Source organism: Peromyscus leucopus, chromosome 11 (assembly GCF_004664715.2).
Source record: "Peromyscus leucopus breed LL Stock chromosome 11, UCI_PerLeu_2.1, whole genome shotgun sequence".
In the NCBI taxonomy this organism is placed as follows: domain Eukaryota; kingdom Metazoa; phylum Chordata; class Mammalia; order Rodentia; family Cricetidae; genus Peromyscus; species Peromyscus leucopus.
This window is the reverse complement of record NC_051072.1, coordinates 31,954,809-31,970,705: the sequence shown is the minus strand read 5'-3', so window position 1 is coordinate 31,970,705 and position 15,897 is coordinate 31,954,809. Positions and strand designations below refer to the sequence as shown.

At 41.4% G+C, this 15,897-nt stretch overlaps 1 protein-coding gene across 4 annotated transcripts in view; it reads right to left on the bottom strand.

The window, feature by feature from the left end:
- Nucleotides 1–15,897, bottom strand: part of Parp8 (poly(ADP-ribose) polymerase family member 8) — a 186,628-nt gene that overhangs the window by 85,039 nt on the left and 85,692 nt on the right. For 3 of the 4 annotated variants that reach the window (XM_037209427.1, XM_037209428.1, XM_028885372.2), the window contains exon 4: nt 6,137–6,174. In XM_037209427.1, the coding sequence (XP_037065322.1) occupies nt 6,137–6,174 (38 nt within the window). Of the gene's footprint in view, nt 1–6,136; nt 6,175–14,527; nt 14,667–15,897 lie in introns of those variants that run through there. The other variant, XM_037209429.1, reaches the window with a different exon arrangement.

Below are 15,897 nucleotides of genomic sequence, written 5' to 3'. Positions count from 1 at the left end.
ATTTTTAAGAAATGAATTTAAACTGAAAAAAAAAAATGCTTTAAAATCGGCAAAGCAGTTCAAGTACCAGAAGGCAATGAGACTTGATTCAAAAATTAATCTGCTGATTGTGTGTGGCATGACGCAGGATTAGGCTATCGAAGAGATTTTCTACTTGTTTGCAGTTTGGATTAGCCATACTTTCAAATTCTGCTTTTGACTCAAGTATCCTCCAATCAGAATATTCTGGGGTGTTAGAGTACCAGGTGTTAATTCTTCATTATGATATAGTAGACCATATCTGTTATGGTCAGAAAAGAGGCAGAGTAAAGAGCTCATCAAGTTTAGAATATCCCATTTGGGGAGTTAAGAAAAGAGTAGCAATAACTCTTCCTCAAAAGAATTGTTTTCTCTGTTGAAAAGTTTAAGATCATTGATTCAGCCTCCTTCCTCATTACTACTGTGTTCACAGTTTATCAGGATGCTTCTGAGAGGCTGCATTAGTCCATTCTTCTAGGTTCTCGAGCTTACCCACCCCACTCTGGGCAGGCCCTCTGAAATGAAATCAGTAAATCTGGATTCCCCTGGACCTTGATATTATTCAACATAGTCAAGATGAGGAAGTCATGTAAGTATCCATCAATAACTGAATAAAAAAGGAAATTGTTGTAAATATGTATAAAGTAGTATTCTGTTCAGCCATTAAAAAAAGAAAAAGAGAGAGGGAGAGGGGGAGGGAGGGAGGGAAGGAAGGAGGGAGGGAGGGAGGGAGGGAGGGAAAGAAGAAAGAGAGAGAGGGAAAGAAAGAGAAAGAAAGAAAGAAAGAAAGAAAGAAAGAAAGAAAGAAAGAAAGAAAGAAAGAAAGAAAGAAAGAAAGAAAGAGAGAGAAAGAGAGAGAGAAAGAAAGAAAGAATGCATGCAATAAAATGAGTGAATATCTTTGGTAAGTCAAATAAGCCAAAAAGAGACAAACTGCTACTGCCCTTGTGTGTATGAAAGAAGCTGAGAGTGTTATTTGAATGGTAGTTGCCATGGGTTGTGGACAAAGAAGTGGAAAGCTTGGTCAAAGGGAACAAATATGAAGGTGTGCGATGAGGAGGTTCCAGGGGATCTAACACACAGCTTAGGTGATGATGGACGTGTTAATTGCTTTGACTGTGGTGATAAAAAGAACCTGTCTCCAACTATAGAGTCTTTTTAACCTAAGTCACAGCCTTAGATACAAATTTAGGAAGTGTGTCGATAAGCACTGTGCTATTTGCATTAATCAATCGATCTCCACTCTTGTTCAGATAGCTACTTCTTCCCTAAGCTTTGTCACAGGGGTGACAGCATCATCTTGGTTTAGAGATGGGAAAGTTAGGCAGAAGTGGGGCTAAGGATTGCATTTGAGATGACAGACTCCTTGAGACAGAGCAAGGGGATTGAATCTTGAATTCTCTCATTGGACTCTTCCCATGAGTGCTGTATTTGGTATTCGTTTTCTTTGATGATTTAGGCTTTGTCTTATTTCCTCCTTCATTCAACACCTGGAGACAGGTTTTTTGTTGTTGTTGCTGGTGGTGGTTTTTTTGAGAGAGGGTTTCTCTGTGTAGTTTTGTTGCCTGTCCTGGATCTCAATCTATAGACCAGGCTGGCCTCGAACTTACAGAGATCCCCCTGGCTCTGCCTCCCGAGTGCTGGGATTAAAGGCTTGTGCCACCACCACCTGGCTCAGGGTTTTTTTTTTTTTTTTTTTTTTTTTTTTTTTTTTTTAATTCATCTATTTATTTTACATTCTGGCCACAGCCTGTCCCCCCTTGCCCCCCTCATCCCGCCACATCCTCTCCTTCCTGTTCCTCTCCCCTATTCCCCACCTTCCACTCCTCAATCCCCTCCTCTTCTGTCTCCACCCAGGAAAGGATAGGTCTCCTAAGAGTATCAATACAGCATGGCATATCAAGTTGCAGTAAAGACTGAGCACCTCCCCCATGTATTAAGGTTAGACAAGGCAACCCAGTATAAAGAGTAGGGTCCCAGAACCCAGTATAAAGAGTAGGGTCCCAGAAGACAGTAAAAGAGTTCCTGCTGTTAGGAGTCTCATAAGAGGAGCAAGCTCATGCAGAATGCCTAGGTCAATGGAGACAGGTTCTTAAGTTCATGTTTTGTAGAGGATGTAGAGATTTATGTTAAGCCGTTAACCATGTGGGTATTTCCGTTTCTCTTCAGTAGACCATTGCCATCATTACCATAGCTTCTAAGGATCATTAGCATGGGAAAGGATAGCTACAGAAAAGCAACTCTCACTGACCATACTCAGTCTCAAGAACGGGGCCACTTAAGTCAAGTTGTTCCATTCATTATTACTATGTAACTTAAGAGAAAGGGTAATTGTACTGATAAAAAATAATTGCCTGATTTTGTATTATAGTCTGGATACTTTCCCTGAGTTGTCTCTCAAATTTTGTCATTTTTGTTATACATTTTTTTCAAACCAACCAATTATGCACTTTTAAGGACAAAGAAACCAAAACTAAAGGAAATTAATTCTTTCAAATTATTTAAGGAATTGATTGATTAAATAATTATTAAGTAGTAAAGTTGGAATGATTCTGAATCAAAAAGTAGATACTTTGTCACTGAACTATGTTTTAAATATAGAAACCATGATAATTCAAAAACTGCAGCATATTACAAGATATAAATGCTTATTAACTGTAAAAACAATTACTCGTTAAGGGCTCTACGTAGAGTGTTAGGATTCCAATTTTCACTTAAGTTGCTAATTCACAGTTATATATGATGTTCAAATACATCATCTGTAAGTCAGGGCTCTGGAGCCATGGGGACCAAATAATCCAGAAACCACTACCACCTCACTCCTCTAGATCCAACAGAAGAATGGAGAAGAGATGAGAGAATTCAGTCACCACAGTGGCAAAAGCTCCTAATTGAGGTGAGAAAACATGAGCTGTACTGATGAGCAGTTTGGTCTTAGCAGATCTAAATGGTGACTTGTGGTGCATATGCCATTTCAAATCCATTACCAAAAATGAAATCTGCTCTGTAGGACTCATAGAAGCCAGAGGGTTACTTTACATTTTCTCTTGATTGTAAAGAGTTACCTTGTATCTATGTCATTACATGTGCTCGAGTCCATGAAAGACTTTAAATCTTCATTTCATAGACACAGACTACAAAATGAGTATCAATCAATGGCCTGAGTTCGTGGAACAAAACTATAAACTGAAAATTATTCCTAAAAACTTAGGTGAGTGGAGCAGGGTGGTGGTGGCACATGTCTTTAATCCAAGCACTCAGGAGGCAGAGGCAGGCGGATCTCTGTGAGTTCGAGGCCAGCCTGGTCTACAGAGTGAGTTCCAGGAAAGGCACAAAGATACACAGAGAAACCCTGTCTCGGAAAACAAACAAACAAACAAACAAAAAAAACTTAGGGGAGTGTGGCACACTGCTCCTAACTGAGGGGGACAGTGAGTACACATGTGGGACAAAGAAAAGTCCATGCTAACAAGATTAGATGATGAGCTAATCCTTGGGCTAAACCATCCTCAAAAGATAGTTAAATAAGCCCACAGACAATACTAGAAGAAATTAGTGAGGGCAGTACCAAGAATACTGAATTTAGTCATTAAAAAACAGTAAAGGGAGCTATTTGTTTGAGAGAATTTTTAAAGTAGGCGAAGGTCCTGTAAAACAAACCAAAGTCTGGGAACAGAAGAACAAACATAGGCAACACAAATGAGAATGGAGGAGAAAAAAAACAGATACGTAAGACTTTTTTACAATAGAAAAAACAGGATAAAGTACTTTTCTCTTAATAAAACAAAACAAACATTTCAACACCATAGCGACTTTTCCAAAAAGACATATAGTAAAAAAAGAAAAATTGCTGAGATAAAACAAATCCATAATCACGGCAGGAAAATCACAAGTGTCCTAAGTGTACCTCACCACATCTAAAAAGACAGGCTTGCTAGCCCTAGGAAGGCTCATAGAGCCAGTCCGTTCCATTAGCATCTTGACGTCTATAAGGCCAAGTCCAAACCAAAGCTCACACCATGCCAGCAGGCAACATCAAGATGCTTAGTAAAGGAGGAAATGCTTCCGCAACAGAGGCAAAGTAAAAACTCAATAGATTCAATAGTCCTTAATGTTCTCAAACATGGTAAACAAGAAAAAAAATGATGTTTTCTGACAAGTAAAAACATGCTATTTTTTATATAAAGTTGCCAACTTTTCTATTATTGAAAATTATTCCAGAAGTTCTAGGAAGTGTATGGGGGGTGGGGTGGGGGACCACATCTGTTAGGAAGGACAAACAAACCACTTTATATAATATTGTCAGTCTGGAAAAGTGAAACATATTAACCAACAACCCTCAAGTACATCTGGATTACAATTTAATAAAAGGGAAACTACTATCCCACTAACGGCCACTCGGAAGCCCTAGGAAAGCACTAGTATCACTTCCTCAGAAACAACAGTTGCCAGAGGTGAGATGCAGAGTGTCTGTCATCAAGTGTCATGTCCCTACAAGGCATTCCTTGGTTTCTCCAGCACATAGTCTTTAAGAATGAATATCATAATTGCCACTTTTTCCCCCTGTAACCTATAATCGCGACTGGAATTAGATTCAACTGTACACCTGGAAGCATTCTGTATCTGTATTCTACATGGTGTATTTGATGTACACGCATCAGCCAATTCAAAACTCAGTCTCAGCATTTAAACCAGAATACAAATTTGCTTCTCCCTCAGCAAAATAACTCCTAATCAAGTAGATCAAATATGTATTTAAATTCTGTTACCTTGTGGAAATGAAATTACGTTGACAATTTACTACAAACTTACTCCAAGATGGAGACTTTAGTAAAAAGAACACAGATGAAAAAATCAATGTTTTATTAAGAAATTTCAAATTTTAGGGGCCGGAGAGATGGCTCAGTGGTGAAGAGCACTAGCTGCTCTTCCGGAGGACTGGGTTTCAATTACCAGCACCCACATGGTCACTCACAACATCTAACCCAAGGAATATGATGCCCTCTTCCGGCATCTGTGGACACTGCAGGCACATGATGCACAGACATGAAGGCAGGCAAAATACCACATACATAAATAAATTTAATTCCATTCCATTTTGATAGGTTAGGCATATAAATCAGTGGCAGAGAAATTGTCTAGCATGCACAAGACTGTGTTCAGTCCCCAAAACTGCAAAAAAAATTAATGTAAAAATAAATTTTAGGGGCTGGAGAGATGGCTTAGTGGTGAAGAGCATTAGCTGCTCTTCCAGAGGATTTTCACTCAATCCCCACCGCGTTAGTTCCTGGGGATCCAACAAGCATGCACATGGTGCACACACATGTATGCAGGCAAAACATTCATACACATAAAGCAAAATAAATAGATCTTTTAAAAATAAGAAATTAAATTAAATAATATTTAAATTTTTATACAGAACCAAGTTGTATTTCCAAGCACCATACCAATGAGGTGGGGGAGGGGGACCTAAGTACTACCTCTTTGCCACCAGAGGGAGCTAAGCACTGAGGCCACTTGGTTTACTACACTACATCGCTATAATCTGAATCAGTGGCTGTGTTTTCATATGGAAAACATACCTAATTGTTCTTTCTTTGAGTCACTTCTCTGTGGGTGTGCATGTGAGGTTTCTTGTTTGCTTGTTTATCGCAACAGGGTCTCTATACCCTTGGTTGTTCTGGAACTCACTCTGTAAACTAGGCTGGCCTTGAACTCACCGACATCTATCTGCCTCTGCCTCCCAAATGCTGAAATCAAAGTTATATGCTATCACAATCAGTCTGCATGAGTTTACTTTTAAAAATAAGCAGTTCAATATCTTTGGCACAAAGACATTGTCACACATTTCTTTAGAACATAATTTTTGTGTGTGTCTTTGCAGTGAGCATTTAATATTTTTGACAAAATGAAGCTACCCCAGGAGTCCATGAGAATGCCTTCATCAGGAAATGACATTTGATTCTGGACCAGGTGTCAGAGTATCTCACAATCAACAGGATCCTTCCTCTGACTTTATGCCTCCTTTGCCAGCATAGGACATGCACGGACATGAATTTCAAATCTCCAGATCAAAACTATCAAAGGTACTTAATAAAAACTTTAAGGAAGAGCATACCTGGATAGTCTTCTGAGACGTGTACTGAGTACGACACACTGCAAAGACATGGGAAAAAGAAAAGGATTAAGTTACTGTGGAGACAGTCAAGCTTGTGCACAAGAAAATCCAACCCTGTATGGCCATCTATTTGTACAACGACAAGTATAAGCACACGACCCACACAGACCAGAAAGCTGATTTTTTTTTTAATGACCACAGAAAACATGCAGGTGTGAATTTGGATGCCAGCAGGTCTTCCCGATCCTTCCTGAAGCAATCACTCTCCCAACTGATGCTTGGACCTTAGCTTATAGGCAGGCCTTTTCATTTCGGCAATACACAAAGGCTCTTCACAAATCTGTTCGTATTTCCCCGAGTTTTCTTTCCATATTAGAGAGGATGTTCTGTAGCGGGTACAGCACTCAAGAATTTAACTGTATGTGTATGTGGCTGAGGATGGGACTTGGGACCTTATACACACGAGACACTGCCACTTAGTGTCTAACAAACCCAACATCTATTTTAATATCGCTTCCCCACAAGCATTTTTGAAAAAGTGTCATTTCACTTAAAACTAATGATATGATGGATGCATGTAACTAAGTTATTCTTCTTAATTCAGTCTTGAAAACCATTATATATAACAAACAGAAGGTTTTCAGTTCTGAGGACTGCACTGCTTCAGAAAAAAAAAATTTTTTTAATTGTATGTCAACAATTTCCCAACTCCTTTCCCAGGAACCCTGATGCATCTACAAACCTATTTCAGATGATAAGGATTTAGATAACCTATTTGTTCTTTTTCTATCTCTGTCAACAAGACTGCATATCTCTTGAGGTTCAAGCATGAACAACTATTTTAGTGCACGATACACAGAACTCATACAATATTAGTTATTTGAAGGGGTTAGTGGAGTAGTACAGAAAAGATATGCTACTGTTCATAAAGGACATTTTGCTATTCAATTACTAAGTCAAGAAGCCAAACATGTTAATGTGAAATCATATTTAATCAGAACAGTCAATGGAGATAACATGGATGACTAATTCAGAGAGGTACGAAAACAAGCAATGAACATGGCAGGAAAGAACTTGGGCAGCAGAAAGCCCAATCATTTTGTTTTGAACTTGTAAATAATAATTCACCCAAGGTTGCAAGGAATGTACAAGGATTCATTTATCTTCCATGAAGCTTTCCCTACTGCTTATACTTTATGTACATATAGCAGAACACCAAAACCAAGAAACAGACATTAAAGTAAGTGTATTGCTGTCATTTTTTTCATGCATGAAACATATATGTACTACATAGTCAAGACCCAGAGCTATTCACTCATGTTGTCTCAGTAGAGACACACTTGTCACCCCTCTGTCTTAATGGTCCTAGCTTCACACAGCCACCAATCAGTTTTCCAGTAGTTCTCTAATTCTGTCATCTCAAGAGTGTTATTTAAATGTGTGTGTGTGTGTGTGTGTGTGTGTGAGAGAGAGAGAGAGATCGAGAGAGAGAGAGAAAGAGAGAGAGAGAGAGAGAAAGAGAGAGAGAGAGAGAGAGAGAGAGAGAGAGAGCATAAAACCATACAGTAAGAATCACAATCATGACATTCATAGTAATTATCTCAAAAAATTACTCATTATGCAGTATTTAGTATGGAAACAAGGAAAAAGCAAAATAGGACCCTACCACAGTAGTGAATTGAGGGCAAGTCTTAATGGGTTGTAATGAATGGGGAGGGAACGAGAAGACCCAAGTGAGTGCCAGATGCTGAACCCCAGCCAAAACCCCAGCTTTGGGGATCAAATGCCAAGGAGGTAAAATATCCACATCACTGCTGCCTCATCCTTGGGAGGGGAAATAAGCACTATGATCCAATGTGATTTTACTCTCTCATAAGTCATTTGCTTATACAGTGGGTATATACTATACAGCAATAAAATCCTTGTTGATCAGTCTACCCTTTCTAATCCGTCAGTTCTATACAACAGAAGCCAGGCATTTGGCCAAAGATTATACACAATTCCAAGCTGAATTGATTTACAACATCTATGTTCTCAACTAACAGTATTTGGCCTCATTTTTCACTCAAATCAATGTCTAAATGTCACATGAAGCCTTAATCTGTTCCTCTGTCTTCATCCAGTCAGGGAGCCTGCTACAGACTAGCAGGAGTCGTGTAGCTAGCTTGGAGACTTACTAGCTGGGTAACAGAGAAAAAGTCACATACACAATCAGCTTCAGTCTCTTTTCAGAAAAATCAGAGCATCCACATCTACGCCCTCCAGGTCTTATGTGACGGTTTGGTGAAAGACCCCCATGATACCACTACACAGCAGTGGAAACCCAGTAACCTTAGGCCAACTCCAGCCTTTTCTGCTTATTTTGTTTTCTTGAGAGAGGATCTCAGGGAACTCAAGCTAAGCTGAAGATCACCACATAACCCAGACAGACTTTTGACACTGACCCTTGTACTTGCCCCCATTTCCAGAATATTAGGATTCTAATGTGTACATCACCACCCTGAGCCTCGAGCACTGTAATTAACAGGAGTTTCACATGAATGAATGTGCTCTGGAGAACTCGGTTGCATCTGTAAGAAGATACAATCAATACTTTACATTTATCAGAAGCCAAAGCTAACTCTGACAATTTTACTTTATGGTCCTAATATCCTGGAAATAATAGGGGACAGGTCCACATTCAAAACCGTGCCTAATTTTTCTGCAATCAAATAGAAAACAAGAGACCTGCAAAATGATTCATCAGCTCCCTGACCTAAAGCGTGTTTTTGGGTGCATACCAGGAGGAAAATCACCAGGCCTGTAAAATCTTAATCAGTTTCACTCTGTGGCTTGCAGAACTCGAAGGGATGCAATCCAGTACAAGCAGACTTGGATGATTAAGCTCAAGGCTCTAATGAGTAGGGCCAAAAAGGGTGGCAGGGACAGTGTGACAGAGAGCAAAGCTTAAGCAGCTTTCAGAATAGGGTTGGAATGTGCTGTACTTAATAAACCCTGGAGGTGACATGAAAAAAAGTCTGAAGCTCTTGACTCCTGTTCTGTTCAAGGGGGAATGCCCTCGTAATCCTGGACTATGCTGTACTGTGAGTACATTAAAGAGCTTTGTTAGAGAATGTCAGGGAAGTTGGTATGTTTGGTATAGTCTCGCCGAGGACCATGGCATGAGGTGCATCTGATCAGGGGTGTACGCTGGAATCCATTAAGTATTGCTATTACCTGTATGATTCCTCTGATATTGATTTGTTCCAAGGAAAGACATCTCTCCACAGCAGACCCAGAAGGCCAACCTAGAGGAGCCATCAACACTCAGCTTGTCCTAGCCTTACAGTTGGGCTTTATTCCTATCATCGGAATCATTCACAGGGCCATTCCTGCTTTTAAATTCACCACTTGTACCTTATGCCCTTTCTCTCCTGGACCATATAATTGGGAGCCAGAAGGCACCAATTTGCTCCTCATTCCCAAGTTTTCCAACTTAAGAAAACTATTTAAGGATGGAAGGGAAAGTGACAGGGGTGGTGGGCAAGTTTAAAGCCAGGCAGGGGTACATAGAAGAACCCTGTCTCAAAATAACAGCAATAATTATAATAACTTAAAAAAAACTTAAAAGAATGGTAGGGAGGTGTGATGATTTGAATGAGCAATGTCCCCGGAAGTCTCAAACCACTTTGAGTTTTCTCTCTCTCTCCTCCCCCACCCCTCTCCTTTACACTTGAATGAAGGGTTGGGGATTTAGCTCAGTGGTAGAGTGCTTGCCTAGCAAGCGCAAGGTCCTGGGTTTGGTCCTCAGCTCCAGAAAAAAAAAAAAAAAAAAAAAGACCTCATACACTTGAATGAGGTGAATGTCCCTGGAAGTCTCAGGCATGTAAATACTTGGTATCCAATTAACGGCGCTTTGGGAAAGTTTAGGAGATGTATCCTTGTGAAGGTGGACGTTGAGTGTTTAAAGACTCAAACCACTTTGAGTGTTCTCTCTCTCTCCTCCCCAACCCCTCCCCTTTACACTTGCAGTTCAAGATAGGAGCCGTCAGCTCGCTGTCACAGCCAGCGTGACTGTCATTCACTAGTGTGACTCCTAGCCATGATGAACTCTAATCCTTCAGGCACCCGGAAGCCACACACACACCCCTCTGTTCGTAAGCTGCCTTGATCACGGTGTTCTATCGCAGCAATAGGAAAGTAATGAATACAGGGGCTAATGGAAGACAGCGTCTTAAAATAGAAGTGAGAACTCAGACTAGAAATAAAAGAATTTTAGAATTCAATACCTGTATTTTATGATAGACCCCACAACATTGTGGCCATCTGTGAAGCAAAACTCCTGGGTCGTGCGCTCTTGTTATTTTTCCACAACACCCAAGGTTTTAACAGAACAAACGACATAAAGTATTTGTACTCTGTGATGCCTCTTTTGCATTACTTCTTAAACCTTAAGGTGGCGCGTTTCTTAATAATAGCATCTTTCAACCTCTCAGCTTTCCTAGCTAAATCAGACTTCTAAACTTCACACAAGGAAAATCAAAACACAAAAACTAAGGCGGGTCTGGAGGTTCTCTGTTCACCTCCAAGTGAGCCGCTGAAAACCAACGACAGGCAAGCACACTCCTTGCTTCCATGCAGCCGGAAGCTTCTGCCCCTTTGGTGCCAGAGTGAAAAGAAACTATCCCAGGGCCCCACCTCCAGGCTTATCTCTAGTGCTTTAGGGACTATTAAAAGCCTAATTTGCTGGTTTGATCCGATTCAAGACTCACAACATTCACCTTTATGTTCATTATCATGTTTCATTTCCCAAAAAATATTTTCTAATTATCTAGGTCAACCAGCTAGTGTTCCTTCATTCTTCACCGATTATTGGCTGCAATCGATGAGCAACTTCGGGATTAGGGGATTCTAGTGCACTTTCCCACTTCACTAAATCTTTCCATCACCCACATCAATACTGACAATGTTAAGCTCCGTAGAGTCCCAAGGCCTCTTTCACCTCACCTTCCTTCCTAGACCCTGGATCTTGACTTGGGGGTAGAATCTGCATCTCTTGAAAAACCCCCAACCTTTGTGCTCTACTCTTTAGCTGTGACTCTCTCAGATCTTTAAACAATGTTTTCATTCCTTGGGCCTTCACAGGTTCCTCCACACTTCAGTTCCTCCTTTGCCTGGCTCTAGATAAATGCTCTCTATAGCACCTTCACCTCCTTCACTGTGAAGCCCCAACCTTGCCCCTGGAGACCCTGAAAGTTCCAAATGGTAGATTCAGTTGTGGTTGACACTGTCCCCCTAGACCGCTGAAAGTTGCTGGGAAGACAGAGGCACAATAAGCCCACATGGACATCCAGGGCCCTCAGCATCAGCTAGAAAAGACTTTGCCCAATAACTCTGGAACCTATAGCTCAGATTCCTCATTTTTCTTTTCCTTTATAAATCTTGACAATTTTCCAAAAGCTAATAAAACCTTGTCCTCTGGCCATCAAATCATTTTATTTCACAATAAGGTAAAGGAGATTGCCATTTGGCTCTTCCCTCAGGCACTTAAACTATTTCTCCCACCAGCCACCCACATACAGACTTGCAGTACCTTTTTTTCTGCATCCACACAAGAGAAGACAAACATCTGTCCTTTCGACCGAGTCTAATTTGCTATACGGACCCCATAAACCCACACGCCATTTGGGACTTTTGTTCTATTAGTCTCACAGTTCTACAATTTATAATATCTATGCCATTATGGAAGTGGCAAAGTTTAACTACAAAGATATTAAGAAGACACTGTTTAAAATAAACAAGTGAGGGCTGACGAGAGCGAAGCAGGGCGTGAAGCAGGTGAAGGCCTTTGTCATCAAACAATCCAAGCTTGAAAACCTGAGTTCGATCCCCAGCACGACATGGAGGAGGAAGGAGAAAAGGCATTACACAGTGCTGTTCTCTGAATTCTATATTCATAATGTGGTACATATGCACACATGCACACCGATGATAAAATTTTAAATGTAAAGTACCAGCTCTCCTCAGTATTGTATTAGATATGCATGATTATTACACTAGACAACTTTAAAGTAGTGGAATAGAGTTTTGTTTTTGTTTTTGTTTTTTTCAAGGCAAGGTCTCAAGTAACCAGGCCTTAAACTCCAAGTATACATAAGGCTGACCTTGACCTTCTGATCTTCCAGCCTCTACCTCCCATATGCTGAGATGACACACATGAGCCACTCTCAGTTTTATGTGGTGCTAAAGACTGAACTCTGCCTTGGGACATGCTAGGTAAACATTCCACCAACCGAATGACATCATCACCCCAAGAATATTTTTACATCTGTAATCTTAGTCCTTGGGACATGGAGACAAGAGAATCTGAGGTCCAAATCATCCTCAGCAAAATGGTGAGTTTAAGGCCAGCCTAGGCTTCATGAGACCCTGTCTCAAAACAAAACAAGAATTTGAGATAGTAGAAGCAAAACGGTATTTCTGATACAATAAGGAAAAACCCTTTGGTCTGATGAGACATACTTTCATTTATATTAACACATATGCCAACTACAGACACATACTTACAGAAATACTGTTGAAATGAGTAGCTCCCTCTCTCGCTCCCTAGAATTCTGGATGAAATTAATCGTCTGTATATCTGAATTATTTCAATCAGTATAACTACACCGTAGACCAAGATGTGGTGCTAGTGCTGCTTACAAACCCCATTTATGCACCACAGCCATGCTGGAAGACAGGCATTGTACCATGGCAGGGGTAGCTGCAGAGAAACCACTGATGCCTCTTCTCCCCCACAAAAGGCAGGAACCCTGACTTCATCAAGAAAGGAATTCAAGATGAGTCCTTGTGGAGCAGAGTTGGAAGTTTATTAGAAAGGTTTTGCATGGGGATTATGAAGAGTGCTTGGGGATGAGATACCCAGAGTGCAAGTTTGAGTTTCTCAAAGAAGAGCCTCTACCACAAGAGTTCTATGAGAAGTAAAGATATTTTCACAGTAAACAAAAGGTAATAGTCCCATTTGTGAGATTTCTAAAAAAAACTATGTGGGAAAGGAGTAGTGCCACATTCAAGGCTACATACACTCAGTCCTTATGCATATTACCATCTTAAAGTTATCTTTGTACGTGAGGAATAGTGTCTCTACATAGACACTTTTCACAGTAAATATTAATTAATTGTGCTGGAAGTCTCTATCCTCACCTGGGGAGAAGCATTAGCCAGATTCCTGAATTCAGGGCTCCTTTCCCTTTCCGTGTCCCCATGGTTTTCCATCTTTCTACTCTACCTCAGACAGTAACATTCCAATGTAGTAGGTAGCCATTGCAGCTTTGATCTGGAAGTTCCAACCCCCATTGAGGCTTCGGTAACTGTCACGCCTACAAGGTGGGGCCAAGAGAGAGCCCTGAAGACTCAAAACCCAGACGCACCACTCTCTCTGTTCCTGGACCCTGGATGGTGGAGGTTGACTGAGCAGAGTTCTCCAGAGAACACCGCCAGACTGCAACACACCTTCCCCAGACCCTGTAGCCTACCTATCCCTTCATTTGTAAGTTATGCCACTAAATAAACCTCCCTTTTAACTATGTGGAGTGGCCTTAATAATTTCAGTTTGCATCATTGCTGAGATGTCTCTATGTCTGTCTATCTGTCTGAGTGACTGCCTTCTCTGTCTCTGTTTCTCTGTCTGTCTCTGTCTCTCTATCTCTCATACACACACACACACACACACACGCACACACATATGCACGCACGCACGCACGCATGCACGCACACACGCACACATGCACACACGCACGCACACTAGATTGTGTGGATTTGAATTTTGAATGGAGACTCTGCCTTATGAACTGTGTGATCACTGCTAAGCACTCTCCTGATTAAATTTCCCTATCTGTGATTCTTCTCTTAGAGTTGCTATGATGAATATATGAGATAACACATGTTCTAAAAAGGAATAAAACTAGACACACAAATTAATGAATGGTATTTTTACTCCTACAAAGCATTATTTCTCTAGTGAACACCTCATCCACCATCAAAACTCTATCTCGGGTCAAGTTCCTCTCAATTTTCCCCAAACACCAAGACAGAAGAGTAGATTCCTTCCCTTGGTATCACTTGACCTTGACACTGAATCTCTTCCGACTGCAGGGGAAGAACGATTGTTTGTACTCTCAAATTCTCAGGGCCAAGACAGGGTGGCATATCACTCAAAACAAAATTTGGAAGGGGATGCATAGATCATATTTTCCAAAATTCCTGAATGCCCTAACAATACCCTACCTGAGGAAGTATTTAAATTTTTAGAAAAATGAACAAAGGTTGCCTGCAACAGCTCACTGTGTACATACACACCATCACCACAAACGCAGGGAGTTTCAGACCCACCTACCATGTGCTCTCAGGTACCTTTTGTGATGTGAAAAAGCAGACTGAACTCTGGATGCCAAGATCATCATGAAGTCTCTGAGACTTGCATTCCCACGTCTACAGACTGATGGTAGCAAGTACATTACAGCACTCCCATGGATATGAGCTCAAACTCAATGGCACGTTACACAGGAAGACTTCTGAGATGTTAAAAAAAAAATGAATAAATAAAAAGATGGGAGCCCGAGTTGTTCTCTCTTCAGTTTATATAGCGGCTCAACATTAATTAGCAAATTATCTGTCAGGAGTATGCTACACATTAAAGTTCTTACGTAAACTCCTGCCATTTACAAAATGTAGTGGAAGGATTGACAATTCTCCGAAACACAAGGGGGTGGGAGGAAAAACCGCCCATGTCAGGTGGAAACGTGATTGGGAATTGTTTCAATATCACTCAGTCCACGAATCAAGTCCACTAGCGGCAATCGTGAGTAAATGCCCGCCCGGCCCCTGAACAAATGCCTGCCTGGCTGCTCCTCAGCATCAAGACCAGGGACACACATTCTCATGGTAGAAAACGCAGCCAACTAGGTAAATTATCAGCCCCTGCAAAAGCAAGCCTGGCAATAGTGAGCAAACATTGAAGTAGCCGATCATACACGTTCCCATTTCCAGAACATGTTGATGATGTTTAAACCTATTATATTTTGAACAGATGAAGTAACATGACCAAATGTAAAGAAATGCTTTTCCTGATTGTGTTAAAAGCCAGGGCCTAGTCGGCCACTTTTTTTTTCTTTTGGTGTTTTCGAGACAGGGTTTCTTTGTGTAGCTTTGTGCCTTTCCTGGATCTCGCTCTGTAGACCAGGCTAGCCTCAAACTCATAGAGATCTTCCTGCCTCTGCCTCCTGAGTGCTGGGATTAAAGGCGTGCGCCGCCGCCGCCGCCGCCGCCGCCGCCGCCGCCGCCGCCGCCGCCGCCGCCGCCGCCGCCGCCGCCGCCACCACCACCAGGCATAGTTGGCCACTTCTATACCTCAGTTCTGCACCACAGGTCAATACTTAGACTTCTGAGTGAACATCTTCTGGGCAGGGCTGAACTTGCCCTTCTTCCTTAGAATGCTGATGCTCCCGGAATTAAACCCATTGCTTTTGTGAGGGTGGTCAGTTTCTTTCCATTACCATGGCTGCTGTCACCAGGATATGTACATGGAGATGAAAATTAAGACACAGACATGATCTAATACAAGCTCTCTGGTTGTCGGTTCAGTCTCTAGGAGCCCCTGGGAGCTCAGGTTACTTTATTATGTGGGTTTTCTTGTTGTGTCCTTGGCCCCTCTGGCCCCCATAATCCTTCCCCCTCCCCTGTCTTCCACAGAATTTCCCGAGATCCGCCTAGTGTTTGACTGT